At 37.8% G+C, this 19640-nt stretch overlaps 1 protein-coding gene across 5 annotated transcripts in view; it reads right to left on the bottom strand.

Moving 5' to 3' along the window:
- Nucleotides 1–19640, bottom strand: part of LOC129778168 (protein drumstick) — a 58157-nt gene that overhangs the window by 18742 nt on the left and 19775 nt on the right. For 2 of the 5 annotated variants that reach the window (XR_008743385.1, XM_055784906.1), the window contains exon 2: nucleotides 1204–1709. Coding sequence is in view for 4 of the 5 variants with exons in the window: in XM_055784906.1 (XP_055640881.1) it covers nucleotides 1204–1424 (221 nt within the window). In the remaining variant the exon portion in view is untranslated. Of the gene's footprint in view, nucleotides 1–1203; nucleotides 1710–10116; nucleotides 10462–19640 lie in introns of those variants that run through there. The other 3 variants (XM_055784905.1, XM_055784904.1, XM_055784903.1) reach the window with 3 other exon arrangements.

Below are 19640 nucleotides of genomic sequence, written 5' to 3' on the forward strand. Positions count from 1 at the left end.
ATGCAAAGTTACTTTACACGACCACGCTATCCATACAGCTGACGTGATAATATTACACCTCATCATAAAATGAAGTTGGAAGGTGTTTTCTGAGACGATAAAGAAGAACATGAACGAGAATATATCTTACTCTGTCTGGGCCGTGTATTTGGCAAACTATACGAAAAGCTTTCATATGCTTTCATTTAAAAGTGTCTCCTGTTTCGCTCGCTCATATTTGCTCTAGCATATATATTATACTAATGATATACATGTATTGGGGAGTAGAACATTCTATGTTATCTTTCAGCTCATTAATGTAATAAATTGGGATGCCAGAACATGTGCTAAAAATTAACTTTGGGCGTACTGTCTTTCCCAGAGCAACACGAGTTGGATTGCCTATTATGGTCGAGTTTGGAATTTGAACATTAAAACAAGTGGGAACAGGACAGATGATGAGCCGCGTACAAGAAAAAAGTTCGAGCAATGACCTATGGGAAGTAGGAAAACTGGAATAAAGGTTTTACAATAAGCATAATACCCACTAAGGTATATTTGTAACAATGAACTATGGAAAATAAAAGGCATTTCTAAACCTCAACAAGATTTTGTTTGTTCGGATTTTGACGTTAAGACAACAATCTTTAAATAAATGCTATTTGAAGTTTTGAATAATGTTTCAAAATATTGACTCATAACACTAATTACATGCGTCGCTATTTAAGATATTGAAGATGTTCTTATAGAAGTAGGTTGGAGTGTATGTCGGAATCAGATAGTTTTTTTTTCAATATTCGTTTGGCACCAAAATAATTACGGATCATGAAATGGTGAAAATATTTTATACACAGCACAATATCGACAGTCATATCAAACCTGGTTACCGTTTCGTGATCGAAAATTAGTAAATTATTATCATAATTCAGATTACCAGATTTTTGTTTAACTTTTGAACAAATAAGGTATTAGGAGCGTTATATCTCTGAATATGAATATGGCGCTATACCAACTGTGCAATACCAATTAAATACAAAAAATGTCATTGAGCTGAAGATACCAAAGAAAAACAAAAATCAAACAATCAACAATCAAATCTATATCTGCAGATAGTCATCAATTTTCCGCGTAAGGAACTATTGTATCATACTTTTTCGGCCATAAGTACCTGCGAGTCTAATTAAAAAAAAATTATCCCACTATCGAACCGATTGATGTGCTTACCTGTGGGAGCGGAGATTATCCTGCCGCTTGAAGTATTTGCCGCACACTTCGCACGAGAACGTCACCTCCGGGCTCTTGTGGGTGCGTTCGTGGATCATCAGATTGTATGGCTTGGTGAACCGGCGCTGGCAGAATTTGCACACAAACTCGCACTTTGGCCGCATCTTGCGACGGAAGTCGGACCTACGGTCGTCATTGTCAATTCGCATCACAGCGAACATTTTTGTGGATGTTTGTTTTTTTTTTGTTTGTTGTTTGTTGGTGGTTGGTGGTTGGTGGTGGTTTAAAAAAATCTGGGATGGGTGTGATGTGTTGGTTGGTTTTTGGTGTGAAAATGAATGTTGGTTTTTTGATAGGTTTTGGTTTTTTTGATAGTCTTCTTACTTCGGATTAGTCACAACCGAGCGGCACCGGCGCGGATCCTTCAAAAACTCGGAGACGGAGACGATCAATACGCGACTGTTGTCTTGTGCGTATGTGTGTAGAATTATGGCGATAAAACACTCCTGTGGATGGAAGAAATGAGGCAGAGTGTTAATATTTTTCGGCTTTATCTAAATTGCAGGAATTACTCCGCGGCTATGACGGCGATGGCGTGAAATATAAAGTATAAATATTTATACGAAATCAGTACTGTTGTGGTTGGGAGCGGAGTGGCGTCGCTAGTGTGGCGATTATGTGAACTTGGCCCACCGTTGTTGAGCTCATGTTCCCACACGTTTCCCCAGCGCAGACTAATGCGTCATCCATCGGACGCGGCATCCGAGACCAAGAGAGCAAGTTACCCCGGGATGAAAGATACGGAGCAATAATAGTCATCGTTTGCTTTTATGGTGCCGTTGATTGGGTGTATGGGAGCAACAGATCGGCCTGGTTGTGAATCATGGGAAAAATTAATTCCGGTTCAAATCAAACTCAACGTATTTCATGGCGAAACTCTCCTGTTATTATTCCATACGTTTTGATTCGAATGTGATTTTACGAATGGCATTTTTGACAGTGCTTTAAACAGAGTTGTCGCTAATGGCAGTATTGAAAGATAACCTTTGAGATCTCACCCACACTTTGTGCAGTGTCTCTTGTATCTTTTATCCAGAGAAAATGTTCCAATCTGTAGACTGTGGGAAGTCTTTTCACAAACATATTTCGCTGATAAAAAATAAGACACCACAGGGTGCAGCGGATTGTTGCTTTGTGTTCGTTTGTTGTGATCGATTTTTTTCCAACTTCAATAGGGATCCAAAAACTGGTTGCCCATCCTGCTTCGGACGCTGCATGGCTTCTGAATTTCATATGCGACCAAACAGTTCGTCTGTCCTGAAAAGGTCATCCAGACGTCTTTGAGTATTTTCCCATTCAGCCAAAAGCACTATCGCAATCCGCAAAATGGTATATTTTATAGCGCAACTTTACGCGGCTAAGTGCTGACTCCCCATCAGAGACTCGTCATAATGTTCATCGCTATCGTACCTTCTGAAGGAGCACTTAAGCTGATGGCAGATGCTGTGCGCTATCTAGCTAGAAGCAATAATCAGCCAAAAATTATCAGACTACCGAACTCGTAAAACCAGTCACCTTCCACCGGCATTGCTGGTGCGGGCGCGCGTGAAAACAAGCTTAATTACAACGCGAATCTAGCAGGAAAATAAGAAACAAAAAAGGCAAACCTTGCGTTTCCTTCTTTGTTCTTCTTTAACATTAAAAAGCATCCGGGTGTTTATCAGAAGAAGCTCTGCTCTGCGAGAGCGGTCTTAACTGTCATCATCTTCTAGAGTGCCAATAAATTGACCTCGTTTGGGTTTTCTGCTTGGGCTGGCCGTTAAATACATATCTGCTGCCAACAGCTCCGGCCAAAAGCTTCCCCTCCGGTTCGGGGGACAGCCGATTGGACACGTTCAGGGTTTAAACACAGCTAATCCAGTACGGCAATTAGCATAAGTCATTATCGTTAAAAAATAGTAACCGTGACGACAAGCAGCCCGTAGTGAGGTAGTGGAACCAGTGTAACGTGTGAGATTATTGCCCGCGCGATGACGATTAGTCAATATATAGAACCAGAACTGAGACACACACACCCATCGGGACAAATTAGAAATCCATAAAAATCAAGTTTGATATTGGTTTGGCCGCAACGGGAGCGTACAGCGTGGGTGTAGACATTCAATGACCGGGTCTGTCACAGTTGCCGGAGAAGGAAAGAAGCCGGTGAGAATAAAAACTAGGAGCTTACGAAAACAAATATTTTCGTATGAGACAATAACGGTTCATACGATGAAAAAAATTGAAGGGTGGTAACCAAGCCACGACCGCAATGTCGACGTAAGACTACGAAATCGTTACCAGTGAAATTGAACATTATAGAAATTTAAGAATGAAGATTTTTGTACGAATATTTGATGGCACTGACAAGGACCGATGGATTCATGCTTGCACTGAGGAGCGCGAGTAAACCGCAAAGTAATAGGAGGCCAATTTGAGCAAATTGTCAAATTAACTCAAGACATTTACTCGTTCCTGTCTAGAGCGACACTAAAACACTTACTTATCGGGGTTTTCGAAAAAAAAAATTTGATGCCAAGTGTCTTAAAATTGCATGAAACGTCGAGATTTAGTGTCATCTCGAAAAAAAAAATTTTTTTAAATCAACACTCTTGGACTTGAAATTTGAGTTTTTTGAAAACCGAAAAAACACCGGAAATCAGGGTTTTCAAATATTTTTTTTGATGCCAAATCTTTTAAAATTGCATTACACATCGAGTTTTATAGTTATCTAAAAAAAATTGTTTTGTTAAAAATCGACTTTTCTGACGGAAAAACGACCAATTGCCAAAAAAAAATTTTTTTTGCAAATTTTTTTTTCCAAGGTAACAGCAAATCTCGACGAGTAATGCAATTTTAAAACATTTGGTATTAACATTTTTTTTTTAAATCCCGATTTTCGGTGATCTTTCGTTTTTCAAAAAAACTAAAATTTTTACATCTGTGACACTAATAAATGAAGTTAGAATGAGCTGATATTTTGCAAAGGGTATATTAACGTGCAAATCAACATTTCGCAGTGTGGAGGCGATCTGGCGTAGTGGTAACATCCATGCCTCTCACGCTAAAGGTCACGAGTTCAATTCTCACTCCCGACATTCTTCCAAAAATGGAAGTAAAAGTGACGAACCAGCCAAATGAGTTGAAAGTCACTATAATACAGTTAAAAAAAAAAAAAAAAAAAAAAAAACATTTCGCAGCAAGTTTCGAATGAAAAATTGAGATAACTATTTTTATTGGTACCCAAAACCATACGTTTCGTTTCGTACCCAGAGTGCCGATTTAAAAAAAAAAAAATTTCGAGATGACACTAGATCTCGACGTTTCATGCAATTTTAAGACACTTGGCATCAAAATTTTTTTTTTCAAAAACCCCGATTCCCTTTACTCCCCCTTGGGTGATTTTTCGATTTTAAAAAAAACTCAAACTTTTACCGTTTTACGCCACTCTCGGACTTAAGGCGATTGAGCTAATATTCGGCATAGGGTGTTTTTTTGAAATTAGAGATGACCATTTTCATTGGCACCCTAATATACACACATTGATTGTCAGGATAAGTTTATTTGTTTACATTATGACATCACCGGAGCAAGCATGTCACGATTCGATCCAGCACCTCCGAAACAAAAATTCCGGTTTATCCGTTCGGGATTTATAAAAACTTTTTGATTGGGCAAGGATTTTATGCCACGATTGATCGGGAGTGTCCCTCGAAAGAATGTGAAATCTAGAAGAAGTCAGGATATTCCATAAAATTCCTTGTTTGGAAATCAATCTGCAGTTGTGGAAACTTGTTATGTCTTTGGAAAAGCGCTTTCTGGAGCCGCATGAGATAGATTGCTTATTCTGACCTGGCTTGGCAAGTTGTCACTACTCAAATTACACCGAAACAGAGAATAAAATGTGTTATTTGGGATTTTTACATGTTCAACTTTTGTGTGATCCAAAATCGGCTAGAGTCTACTTGGAAATTAGGAAAGATTAGGATTAGGAAGTTCCATGGTTTTGAAGTCTGTGTTAGGGAAACATTCCAATTTGCAAAAGCGCGAACGAGTAAAAAAGTACCCGCTGATTGCATCTGATTTGCAATGCCAGTATCTCCAAGCTCCATGGTTTTGAAGGCTGTGTTAGAGAAACATTCCCATTTGCAAAATCGCAAACGAGTACAAAAGTATCCGCTGCTTGTATCTATGTTGAAATGCCGATTTCCCCTAGCTCCATGGTTTTGATGTCTGTGTTAGGGAAACATCCATTCATTTCAGCGATGGTAGCTCACTCGTTGCGCAACTGAGATAACTGAGAGGATTTCCGCTTTTATACCGATTGGTGTGATTTCAATAACCTGTTTTGAAAGCAATTTTAAGGCTATTGAAACAAGTTTTTGGATCAAAAAGTAACAAGCATAGAACGCGTAGACATTTTATCTTTCGAATGAAGTGTCTATCATACCATTTCGTCTAGTTGTTTTGGAACTATTAACGCTCAACGTAACGCTTAACGCTTTCGTTTTCGAAACTTTGAACTTACACCCCAGTATAGAAATGAAAAACGTAGTCTTACGTCAAAAAAAAAAAAGAATAAGGAAACTAAACGTAAGTGAATTAGGGATAACATCTTCCAGAGTTATTAATACGAAATATTGTCTACAGGAAATTTTTAGTTTTATCAGCTATACATCATTAATTATTCGGATCCCGTCTTGTTCTTTCGTCTGACGAGTAACTATCTTTTGCGAAACGTTGAGAGGAAGTTATAGCATAGATTGAAGCACCATTTCATAAGATTTGTTTTGATTGATTTGAGTTTTAAATTAACGTTTGTTTTTTTTACGAAAATTTTATAGATATATTTTTTTATATTTTTTGATAAAAATAAAACAAAAAAGAAGAAGGAAGAATTTGCACCATTATTTTTACTGCCAGATTAATGTTAAATGAATATAATTTTGAAACCACATGCTCTTATTGCTTTTTCTCCCTTTTTTGTTATTCATCTTTCGAAGTAGAATTATGTCTTGTGGGATCATACAAATTGAGAAAATTATAGGCTATTCAAATAGAGTTAAGTTTATAATAACATCGAACAGAGTAATATTTGTACAGATGGCAAAGTATTTCCCTAGTACGGACTTCAAATTAAGCAATGTTACAAAATTGTCCCCGATTGTATCAATTCCGATTTGGCAGTCATCCAGCTAGCAACTAGTAAGCGGCAGCAATGGTGGTGAAGAGTGCGTCCAAAATGGCCTTTCTCAAGGCTGAAGCTTATATTCAGTTTTCTAAATTGTCCTTTTTCAAGGCTCAAGGGTAGTGATCTGCAAAAGTTTCACACGTCTATAATTCAAACAAAAAACAACAACAACAACAAGGGGGTCTTCGTAGCCTAATTGGTTGCGTGTCCGCTACTAAGCGAACAATCATGGGCTTATAACTCAGGGCCCTCAACTGACTATGTTTGTGTGTTATTCTAGCTACTACGTCCATGCGTCAATCATCATGTGATGGTGATCCCAGCCTCTCACTCCACATGCGATCGATCTGCTGCATCGGTAATTGGTGCTATTTATAAACACAACAATGGAAGCCTCATATCAACAATCCCGCTGTGTCAAACTGTGAACATTCGAACAATAGGAATATTCTTACGCCGAAAAATGCGATATGTGTTGGGTATCGATAAAATAGGAATACTCTAACGCCTAAACGGCTAATGTGTAATATACAACATGAGAAAAATGTACACGATAAATTCGGCTCTGTTACAGCTGAATTGCTAGATGAGCTCAATAATAAAAATAAACAGATGAGATAAAAAAACAACAACAACAACAACTGATGATACGAGCAGCCCCGAAGCTCCGAGCAAGAGAATATGAACGTGATTATACACCAACTCTGCGTTCGTATCTCGGACACAACGCATCATTTTTTTTTGGGGAAAAGATTTTCAGATTTTCCATCGACGAACTTCACCCTCTTAACGCATTATTACTTGTGTCTTTCTCATTACGCTTACATGAGATTGCTAGCTTGAGCTTGGGTAGACTATACACTTCGAAGTTGCTCGCCGTGCTTGACCTGAACCAGCGAAATTGCAAAAAGAACACACCGAATGACACTTGGGAGTACCAAACCATTCTCATTGTACAAGTTTCGGTGATTCGAACTTTAAATAGTCAATAACGGCCAGGTCCTTACAGTCACCAGGGGAAGGGAAGGAATGTTAGTATGATATTCGCCGCCCGAAGGCCAGAAGTGTCGCCTCTATAACGTGGTTCCTTAGCGTTTATCATGGAAGGGATAGTTGTTAGTGGGGAGAGGTAAAAATCAGGATTCACTGAGGTAAGGGATATGATTATGTAAACGCTAACTATCGACATCGACCGAGGAACTCGACAAAACGAGACTTCGAAAATCTTATGCGTCATAACAAGCGGCAGACAGGCAACCCGAAATCACGATTATTACTCCACTGTACATATTAAATTACATTTATCGTTAAAAGGTTACATTTTTTACTGAAATAAGTAATATTTGAAATATTAAAAAAAAAATATTTGGTTCAAACTGTATATAATCGAATCATATATAATCGAATCTGTATATAATCGAGTCCGACCTGTGCAGATGACCAGATATTTTGTTTAATCTAAGCGATTAATTCGCATAGAAACTACTTTGAAGTTTGGGGGCAAAGTGTTCAGTGGTGGATAACGAATGATAGTGTTCTGTTTACAAAACTGATATACCTTATCACATTCTGCTCTTGAAAAGGTCTCTTTTGTGGCTTTGAGTCTGGAAAAATATTCCGTTAACGTTATTTGTTTCTTACTACGTATTTGCATGCATCAGAAAAATTTGATTACAACTCTAGGTGAGTGGACCAAGCTTATTTCATACATGTACCTACTATTTCAATAATGCTTAAAACAGATTTGGACAAAAAACGCATAAATCTATCTCATTTAGCATGATATCTGCAAGTGACCACTTTGTCCTCACTAGGTGACCACTTTACCTCCAGGCCAAATAATTTTTTCGATTTTTCATCTTTTTTCCAATGATAAAAAATGTACTATTTTAATTTTTTTCTAAATAAAACCCGTATGCTATCTTATAAGTTGAACTACAATATTCTTCGAAAGATGGTTATTGAAGCAGTATTTGGACGCAGGAGAAGAGCACATTCCTTAAGGTGACCACTATGCCCCCATTATCCCTATACAATTTTCGCTAGAGGCGGGATCATGATCATACGGAGGTTCCTGATTATTCTTTAAACATGACATTCAATGTTTTATCAAAAAGTATGAATTGGTTTTAGTGATCGATGAATCAAAATTTGTCCAATACAATCGTCTATCATTACTCATGAATGTAGTTTGGAGGATCTCTAAAGGATGATATCATATACGGCTTAGTACGGGTATCCATTATACAGCACTCGTATATTTGAGGAACTCAATATGGAAAACGTGTCCGATCAATTACGCACCAAAGAGCAACGATGAAGCCTAACGTACTGCCATTGCAGCTACATTAAGATACGGAACTTGGTAAAAATTTATTTGAAATGCAATCCAGTGTAAGTTTCTAGCATCGTTTATCAGTGTATGTATCACTTCTGTTCCGCGTTAAACCTATGCATTTCGCAATGGTTACATACGTCGCAAAGTACGGGCTCACTGACAGTAGTGTTTTTCACTACGCTTGGAGAACAAAGCATGCAGCCGCCTCGTTTCAAGCCGTTCGCCGTTCAAAAAGCCTAATTAATCATGTGTGCGGTTTGCCATTAATAACAATGGCACTCAGCGAGGCGACGCGCCCTCTCCCGGTCGTCACCGTCTACCGAAACAACGGTCAAGTTTCAGGGTTGAGTGGTTGGCAGCAAAATGAGAAGGTTGAAGCAAACGGCGGCAGCACCTTTCAACTACTACAATTGGCTGCAGCTTGTTGCATTTGGTACAGCATATTACCACACGCCACAAACGTTGTCACCAGCCGTTGGAGTGGGTTGATTTTACGGTACCACTCCATTTCGCGAGAGGACACTTGGAATTTAGACATGCGTTGAAAGCTTCGTACTTCCTGTGGTTACCCAGTGAACTTTTTGGGGCTGTGTATTTTACACAGGGCCCAATTTAGTCGCGTTAGCAGTCCACAAGTAAATTGATCACATTGCATAAATCAGCTTTATACAATGTTTAAGTTTCCCTGCTGTCCGCCATGGAAATACGTTGCCGTGCGAGAAATTCGATGCCAACCCGTACCAAGCGTGTGCATTAATTCGCCACTTGACGACGACCACGACGACGACATTTGCATTGATTTGTGTTGGGGCAAAGTGAAATCGGATCGGCAAGCTGCAGTTGAGTCCGGCAGTCTGGTGAAGGTCAATCGTTCGGTTCCTACCATCGCACTACCATCATGGTCGACAGGAATTCGCAGAAAAGCCACCAATCCACGAGCGAACGGTGGTTAATGCACCATTATCCAAACTGTCAGTCACGGATGCAGTTCTGCAAACAATCGCAACGTCATCACCATCATCATAATCGCGACTGAGCGAGTGAATGTCACATTATTCGATCAATTTGGGACAACTCAAAGCTGTGTACACGATGACGTCCACAGCGCGGCATATTTCTAGTGTCAATTCTTGCTTTCCGCTGAAACCGCAACGATTTAAGCACAGGGAAAAGGAGATGGCTACGAGGCCATTTATACTGTTCCCATTCGCGGTGAGAGGGCGAAACCGCAGCACTTGTGGCGAACCATGGTGACAGCTACAGGTAAAATTAATGCTGGTCACGTCGTCACATCACCAGACAAATGTTTGGCCTAATTGGTTGAGCTATATTCGATTGTACGTACCAAAAATCAACGTTCTACGTTCTACACACTTATCAAGCTGATTTCAATTCACTCACTATTCATCCAAAAAACCAAATGCCACTTCAAAAATAATCACAACACGTTGAATCGGGACCGCAGCTGGTTTCACGCCTTTGCAATAAATTCACTAATCTCCCGTCTGCAGACACAACAAACTTATCGCAGCACACATTCAGTTGCTTTAGCTTAACTCTCCTAAACCCACAAGAGATGTTTCGCTTTCAAGCGCAAAGCCAAGAAGTGCCAAAAATAACCTCCTAAATAAAGGTCCTGATGCGTGTGATGTGGTTTAATGTTTATCTTTCCCCCTCTGTCGAGCTTTTGTCAGGATCTCGCAATCGACCAGAACCAGCAAGCAAACGAAGGACGAAGGACGATGAATCTGTTGCGTGTGTGCGTGTGATGCCCAATAGGACACACCTTCGGAGACTTCGACTCCGGTGGTGGCACCTTGAAAGTCCATCGTCGAAATAAGAAGAAAGAAAAAGAACAACCGGCCGTCAGTTTCTTAGCGTTTCAGCTTGAATCGAAACGAACAAGAAGACAATTCCGGTCGTGTGTCGTCCGCAGGATTAGAGAACCGCTGCTTCCAGCCAGGTAGAAATACCGCCTGAAATGCCGACCAAGCTACAATTAAACTTTATGACCAATCATCGCTCCGCTCGCATGTGGGAAATATGTATCCCGCGTGCAGAGTGCTCGAAAATCCTCCGAAATGGTAATTGCGCCAAACGGCAACCCCTGCAACGGTTGCATCTCACTTCAGCGGCGCAATCAGCAGCGTTATAAATAATTGCTTTATTGTTCATATATTGTATCTGCAAACACACAAACTCTCTCTCTCCCGAACATACGCACATGCAACGAATAAACATATTTAACACGACAATGGCTCCGACGAAAGATTATTAGTGATGGAGTGCTCGCGAGAGGAACGAGCGTGCGCACGCGGTCCACTTCAATTCACTTTGGCCGGGAGCTGGCCGGCGTACGCGTCACTCTGCACTGGCCAGCCAACGTCCAACAGTGCGATGTCCATATACGGCCCAGATTGCCGCCATAATTCATTGATATATTTATCCTAGGATTTCACGCGGAGCGCGGTAATAAATGCCTCACGCTGATGATCACCAGTGGTGCCATCAGCATTTTTTTGTTGGAACGTTCCCTCCAATTGAATCAATTGGATGTTATTCAAGGAAAACATATACTTTTATCAGAATGAAACTATATTTGTTTGAAGTTCTACTTTTTTTTTATCCCATTTATTTATTTTAGGCTCATTAGCATTTCAGCTGTAACAGAGCCGAATTTTAATCGTGTACATGTCACATGGTTATCATATCTATAATTAGCACATTACACAGTTGCCGTTCGCCAGTATTCCTTCTATACCATTACATATGGTACATTCACACAGTAGCCATTTAGGCGTAAGAGTATTCTGTCTGTTCTTCCATTATCCAGTTGGACCACCGGACAGCGGAGACAGTTGATTGATAATTGTTGAGTTGTTTATAGAACAGCAGCCCGATGTGTCTTGCAGAGCAGAGCAGTTGTATGGATGAATCGATCTTATTTCGACCGTGGATCGATCTCCATCGCTGATGATTGTTGCGTGGACGAAGCTATTCTGTAACAACACAAAGATGGTCAATGAGGGTCCTGAGTTTTGAACTCACGATCGATCGCTTACTAAGCTAACGCGCAACCAATGTGGCTGTGACAATGTGACAAAACGAAGTAAATTCGCGTTGACGGCATTGTGCTTCATTTGCTCGTGACGGCTTCGTGCACCCGATGGAGCTTAGACTTCGTACACCCGATGTGGCGTTCACATTACATAACGATCCGAATATACCGTCTGGTACAGGCCGATCGGCAGCATTCGGCATAATGTGGACGCGTCTCAATAAATCGTCAGGTTCATGTTTGAATGTCAGTGTTTGGCTGAGATTAATTCGTCGAATCACTGTAAACAATGAAAATTGCGCCTGAATGTTAAGGCAAGTCGTTCCGAGCATGTACAGTAGAACCCCGATTATCCGCAAAATAGTCGGGCAACGAAAACCGCGGATAACGCAATAAGGGACAAAAAATGAAGTGCAAACGCGAAAACAGACATTTCAACATGAAAACTAAATTTTATCAGTAACCCTTTAACACGTTCGTCGCCCAAAGTGATTTTATTGATTTTCTTGCGGAGCCTAACTTACGGATAAATGATTAAATGAAGATCAAACTTAGTTTGTATACAACTTGTACATGATCTAGCAATATTTAATTTATTTTGAAGATGAATTGACAACAATAACACATGCCGAAGTCGTATTATATGGATTTCGCAAAAAGCTGCAGTACAAACCATCCGCACTAGAAATGAATGAAAAGTATAGTATAAACATTATAATCATATGGTTATAATTTTATTATTTTTCCACGTATCCTATAATTACCCTTAGGTGCCTATTCTATCAAATTCCAATTAAAAATCATATTCATTTTGAACGAGGAATGTGTCACCCATATCTGGATGACGGGGCGACGAAAGTGTTAACGGCCAAGCTGTAAAAAAAATTGTTTAACGAAAACCATTAGTGTAATTTTGATTATTGGCGATATAGAAATCCCAATCTTGTAAAATTAATTTTTTCCGTTCTTCAGTTTTCGCAACAATCGCAACACAAAACCATTGGCCAATACCTACATTTTTATCATGTAAGGGGTTGAATCCGATGGTTTTCCCTACAACACAATGTGTGTGTTTATATCAAAGTAATACAGGGTTTTCCAACTTTAAATTCCGAAAGTAAATTGAAATAAAACACACTTAGAATTCGAATTTCGATGAAACTTTTATATCAAATTAAAGTTTGGTTAATGCCATTATGTGTGAAATACAACATCATTCAAATGTCCACCTAGGGCTTCCTCGCACACCTTGATCCGGAACAGGTAATTTTCGATGACTTTTCGGTACATATGGGGCGGTATCTCGGTCATAACTTCACGAATGTTGTCTTTCAAATGTTCAAGAGTTTGCGGAGAGTTGGCATAGACACGGTCTTTCGCATAACCCCACAAAAAAAAGTCTAGCGGGTTCAAATCGCATGATCTGGACGGCCAATTGGCATCACCAAAACGCGAAATTATGCGTCCCTCAAATTTCGTTCGCAATATGGCCATGTTCGGTCGTGTTGTGTGGCACGTGGCGCCGTCCTGCTGAAACCACATGTCATCCGTATCCATATCTTCAATTTGTGGCAAAAAAAAATCGGTTAACATGCGGCCATAGCGCACACCATTCACAGTTACCGTCTCACCGTCCTCTTTTTCAAAGAAATACGGCCCGATGACTCCACCAGACCATAATACGCACCAAACAGTGACTTTTGGCGGATGCAATGGCCTCTCAACAATCACATGTGGATTTTCTGAGCCCCATATACGGAAATTTTGGGTGTTCACATAGCCACCGAGCTCGAAATGTGCCTAATCGCTGAAGAAAATTTGATGCGAAAATTCAGCATTTTGCTGCTGTTGTTCGTTCACCCAATCGACGTATACCCGACGCATTCCATGGTCACCACGCTCTAATCTTTGTACCAGTTGGACTTTATATGGATGTAGGTACAAGTCCAAATGCAAAATTGGCCAAAATTATGTGTTTGACAAGCCCAATTGCTGAGCACGCCGTGGAATCGAAACATTCGGGTCATCCTCCACACTGGCAGCAACAGCAGCAATATTTTCGACCGAACGCACATTATGATGATGCACAGGTTTCACAATATCCGCTACGGATCCAGTTTGTTCGAATTTACGCACTACATTAGCGATTGTGTGCTCTGTAGGCCGTCCATGACGACCAAAATCCGTCCGTAATGCTCGAAAAACATTTGCCGGTTTTTCATCATTTATAAAAATATACAAATTGTACTATAAAGTACAATTTAACAAAATTAACACGGTGTGCGATGCTAAAACGATCCATATTGTAAAATGGCAGACATTCAACTAACGATATGACGCTTTGGTTGACAGCTATGTCAAACAGTTGTCAGCGCAGGGCTGTATACTTTCGAAAGCCCGAAATGGAAAACCCTGTACTTTAGATAAGTTTACATATTTTTGCATTTTATCCGGTTTTGTTTTTTTTGTGAGGTTATGTACATTCCGCACATAGTTACTTTGAACCGATTTTTTCACCCAATAAAGTTATACAAGATTGAATGAAATTGATAGTAAGTGGTAACTAAGAAACTAAGCTATCATTTGATGCCAAAACCTTACCATATAGTTGCTTTCCAAAGCCATGAATGATTATGAGCAATTCCAAATGGAATCGACAAATGACAAAACATTTTTGATTCGAATGAAAGTTTGTATTTGGGTTGAAGGAAATATGAGTTTTCCACAGCAATTGGGATTTTTTTGACTCAAGCGTAACTTTTGAAACGGGCGTATCGATTTTAGTAGGAGAAATTTTCGATAATTTATATCTCAAAACCTTTGAGTCGTACCGAAATAGTGTCTTAGAAAGAGTTATAGTGTATTGATGTCTAAACATGAAAAAAATATACACTGAGAAAAAAAATAGTACTCTTCTTCTTATTTACAAAAAAAATCTTTAATTTGCAATATCCAATATACATATTTTTATTTATTTATTTCATATAAAATAGAAGTCATGTAGAAAATTTAAAAAATGGGTCCAAGTTGGTAAAACTATTTTTGACGAACTTTGTGGAACATCGAATTTTTATGAATTTTCGAAACTTCGAATTTTTGTATGTTAACAATCATTTTTAGCCACAAATTATGATTCCTGATGTGATTTAAAACAAAAAAGCTCATTATAAATCTCTTTCTAGATGTAGCCATTCTCGAGATATTTTGAAACATATTTCTAATTTATTGTCTTTTTTATAGTAAATATTCGCTTTTAATATGTTTGTCGTGTTATACCATCATGTTCATGAAATTTTATGAATTTGCTTACAATTTCCAACAACTTTTCCAAATACATCATCATGGTAAAAATATATGTTTAGGTGTTACGTTGAAAATCATTTGAACACATGTGGGTTAATATACAACGTAGCGATATTAAAACATATTTTTTTTTATCTTAATACAAACTTTTATCATGTTATACATGTTGCGCCAACAGAACACAGCATTTATAAAAGGAAAAAATATAATTCTCTACAATTTGGTCATAAAATTCCTATATTTATCGGAGTTTAAGAGATAATAATAATAATACTAGAATTTTTAGCATTTATTTTTTATCAACATTTATTTTTATCAACTAACAATTTTGTTGTATATAATTAATTTTTTTCATTATTTTCTTATATTTCTATATACATTATGATAACTTGCTGCATTGTCGTTAGAGTACAACTTTGCTACTACTTCATTCTCGGATACAGGTACAAAAGAATGATACTTTTGAGTACCTGGAATTTGTATGGTGTTATCATACATGCTACTCAACTCTTCCACACCCTAATCATATAATTCTTCTGACATATATGAAAATGACAATTTTGCACCATCCGACATGAATTTTAGAATATTTTAGATTTAGAAATAAATACTTGCACAGCTATTGTGTCATGACTTGAAACTTCAGATATAACTACAAAGCTTAAATTTGCCAGAGAACCTTTTTCATCTCTATAATAAACAACGAATGGATGGATTGTTGCTTGATCATTGTTCCAGTGATGACTTTGAACTTCATCTTGAAGCACAAATGAATAATTTTCGGAATTATTTTTTGAGACTATGAAGCATAAGATTTACATTTTCATGGAATGTACTCAGCAATTTGCAATACTTCGGACGCATTGATGCAAAAGATCTAAATCCAATTTTGCAATTTATATTAAGTTCCTTAAATCTGTTGAAAGTTTCCCGTAATGATGTTATTAATAACCTTTTTTGGATGTGTTGACGCTTCCCATCTTTGGCTACAGAAACATAGTCTATTTCTCCAGGTAATGATCGACTAATATCGTCGTCATTATAAAATTCCAAAACATGATTTTTAACATCTTCACTTAAACTTGATCCATATTTGCTATGTGGTGTCGACAATACACCTTTTTCATTTGCCAGTGTTTTTGGCTTGAATTGCCATATATTTATTAACGCCAAATTCTTCTTCCATTTATTGCACGGACCAAGACATAGGTAAAACTGTTAAAATTCTAACTTTTTTTGATCTTGTTGTCTCTGTGTGGTCAAATTTCTCTTTGAGCTGATTGATAATCTCATCAAACTCTTTTGCATTTTGTTTAAAGTTCGACTCTTCGTCTTTTTCACGTGAAAAGGAAAATAGATTTCTTTTAATACCTTTAGAAATTTCTTTGAATTTTTGTTCGGGGTAACTAGCCTGTCCAAGTGTTTCCGTCATTATTGGTGAAACGTTAATACCGGCGATTCCCTTGTTGACTAGCTCAATGTTGTACGCTCGGGAATACTCTGGTATATTGCTGCTTTAGGAATCTTGCGAAGATGCTGAAACGACTGAAACTATTGATGGTACTTCTTCTAAAGTATTTCCTACTACTGTACTGATCTGCTCCTCAGTATTACACTGCTTTGGTTTGGAAGAGTATACAGATGAACGGCATGATCCGCAAATTTTTAAAGATGTATCTAAAAGGATACTGCATCCCATTGACTTAAGTTTCTGAAACATTGACACGGTTAAGAAACGTTTTTCAGATGAACATTTCTTACCGTTTTTCGGAAACGGTCTACAACTCGAAAAACAATTTTGTAGTCCATTGTGGTATACTGTTATTCACTCTATAAGGAAGATTGTTCGACTGATGAACGATGTTTGAATATGAGTAACTTTATATACATTATAGAGGTACCTTAAAGGTACCTGACTTTATACACCTGTACAGAGGTAGCTTAAAGATACCTGACTTTATATACCTATACAGAGGTAGCTAAGAGATACCTGACTTCAGGTATAATCTAGCCATAACGTAAACAAGCTAATTATATTTGTACCCATAACGTCCAGTTGAATTAACAAGGTGTATTTGTTGTTGAGATTTCAATTCTACTGTTCGTGTTTTGATTGTGTAACACGAATAATATGTTAAAAGTTTGTATTAAGATAAAAAAAAGATTTTTTGATATCACTACGTTTTGTGTTAACCCACATGTCTTCAAATGTTTTTCAACGTAACTCCTAAACATATATTTTTACCATAATGATGTATTTGGAAAAGTTGTTGGAAATTATAAGCAAATTCATAAAATTTCATGAACATAACGGTATAACACGACAAACATATTAAAAGGGAATATATACTATAAAAAAGACAATAAATTAAAAATGTTTTTTTAAAATACCTCGAGAATGGCCACATTTAGAAGGAGATTTATAATGAGCTTTTTTGTTTTAAATCGCATCAGAATTCATAATTTGTGGCAAAAAATGATTGTTAACATACAAAAATTCGAAGTTCCGGAAATTCATAAAAATTCGATGTTCCACAAAGTTCGTCAAAAATAATTTCACCATCTTGGACCCATTTTTAAATTTTCTACATGACTTCTATTTTATATGAAAAATTAAATAAAAATTAAAAAATATGTATTTTGGATATTGCAAATTAAAGTTTTTTTTGTAAATAAAAAAAAAATACTAATTTTTTTTTCTCAGTGTATATTTTTTTCATGTTTAGACATCAATACACTATAACTCTTTCTAAGACACTATTTCGGTACGACTCATAGTTTTTTAGACATAAATTATCAAAGATTTCTCCTACTAAAATCGATACGCCCTTTCCAAAAGTTACGCTTGAGTCAAAAAATTCCCAATTGCTGTGGAAAACTCATATTTCCTCCAACCCAAACGGAATACAAACTTTCATTCGAATCAAAAATACATGTTTTTAAAATCTGCATTTTTTGGTGATTTCATTTGGAATTGCACTTGTCAAAGTTGCTGTTCGATTTTTCGAACGCTCGGCATAAAATGTGTTAAAGATCTATCGAGAAACATAACTCGCTGTCGCATAATCGCTCAAAAAATTTATTTTTTCGTCACATGCTCACTTGATAGACTTTCATTCCACATTTCTACTTTTTTGTTGAACGTGGTTCTACGTAAAAAAAATCACATAAAATGCCATGATCATACAAAATGAGAATTGTAAGAACTTCACTCAAAAAACAATACTAACAATAAGCACATGAAATATGAAAAAAGGAAAACTAATTATGTTTGAGAATGAAAGTGAAATGAATAATAGCATAGATCGAAATAGTTCAAAATAGACCAAGGTTTTTTTACGCGGTTTTTTTTTCAACGAGGTTTTTTACGAGGTTTTTTACGCGGATTTTCCAATTAACGCGGTACCCGCGTAAAAAAAGTAACCAGAGTAATATTACATCTCTCACTACGCTCACATTTCGTCTTCATGCTCCGTCAGAGCATATGACGGTAATCAATGCTTGCGACAAAACTTAGCGCTTATGACGGAAATTAGTGCCGCACTCTATCACGATGCTTACGTAGATTTTAGGTGACCTGGTTTTTACTCGGATTTGCCAATTAACGCGGTTTTTTTTACTCGGATTTTCGAATTAACGCGGTTTTTTTATGAGGTACGTATCCCCGCGTAAAAAAAAACCTGGGGGTACGGGAGTTGGGTTGCACAAGCAAACAATCCATGCTATCAATTACGAAGAGATACGAAAATATTGTGGACTTTTAATTCCATACAATCGAACGATCTCCAAAATTAGGTGGAGTGCTTGATAGATGAGATGGATTTTTATTCCACCCCGGCGAATGCGCGAAGTCTCAGCATCACGTTCGAATTGTCCGTATCATGTTTGAAAAATGTATAACCTCCGACCTTAACATATATGATTTATACAGAACAATTCTTCAAATGATGGAAAAAGAACAAAATGGTCATTGACTTTCAATCGTTCTTTCTCTCGATAAGGCTTATACATTATACGAGAGCGGCACCTCAAAGTTACACGTGCGTTGACAAAAGGTCAACAAATAAAATGATAAGTGTTTGACTGATTAAATTTTATATTCATGCAGAAAAAAAATTATTCTATTTACGCTAAAATGAATGAAATTGCTCTCTTGCTAACTCAATAATTAGTGTGGTAGATTCTTAATTATAGCAGGGCATAAGGTTTGAAAAACGCTTCCCGGTCGAATCCTTAATAAACGCTTGGCAACACCATGCGATCATCACCGGATGCCGGATGCCATCCGACCAAAAGGCCAACTCCCGAGTGCATCCCATCGAGTGTTCTAATAAAACAAACAACTACTCGCCGGGCATCACGGCTGAAACGGCACAGACGGCAGATAAATGGCCACTTCGAGTTGGCGAATTGGCGAACACGGAACGGGGCGAAAAACAGCAAGGATGAGGGGATAAACCGTATCTTAAAGGATGGTCGTGTCGTGTTAAAATGTCAAGTGAAGGTGG

Source organism: Toxorhynchites rutilus, chromosome 3 (assembly GCF_029784135.1).
Source record: "Toxorhynchites rutilus septentrionalis strain SRP chromosome 3, ASM2978413v1, whole genome shotgun sequence".
Taxonomy (NCBI): Eukaryota; Metazoa; Arthropoda; class Insecta; order Diptera; family Culicidae; genus Toxorhynchites; species Toxorhynchites rutilus.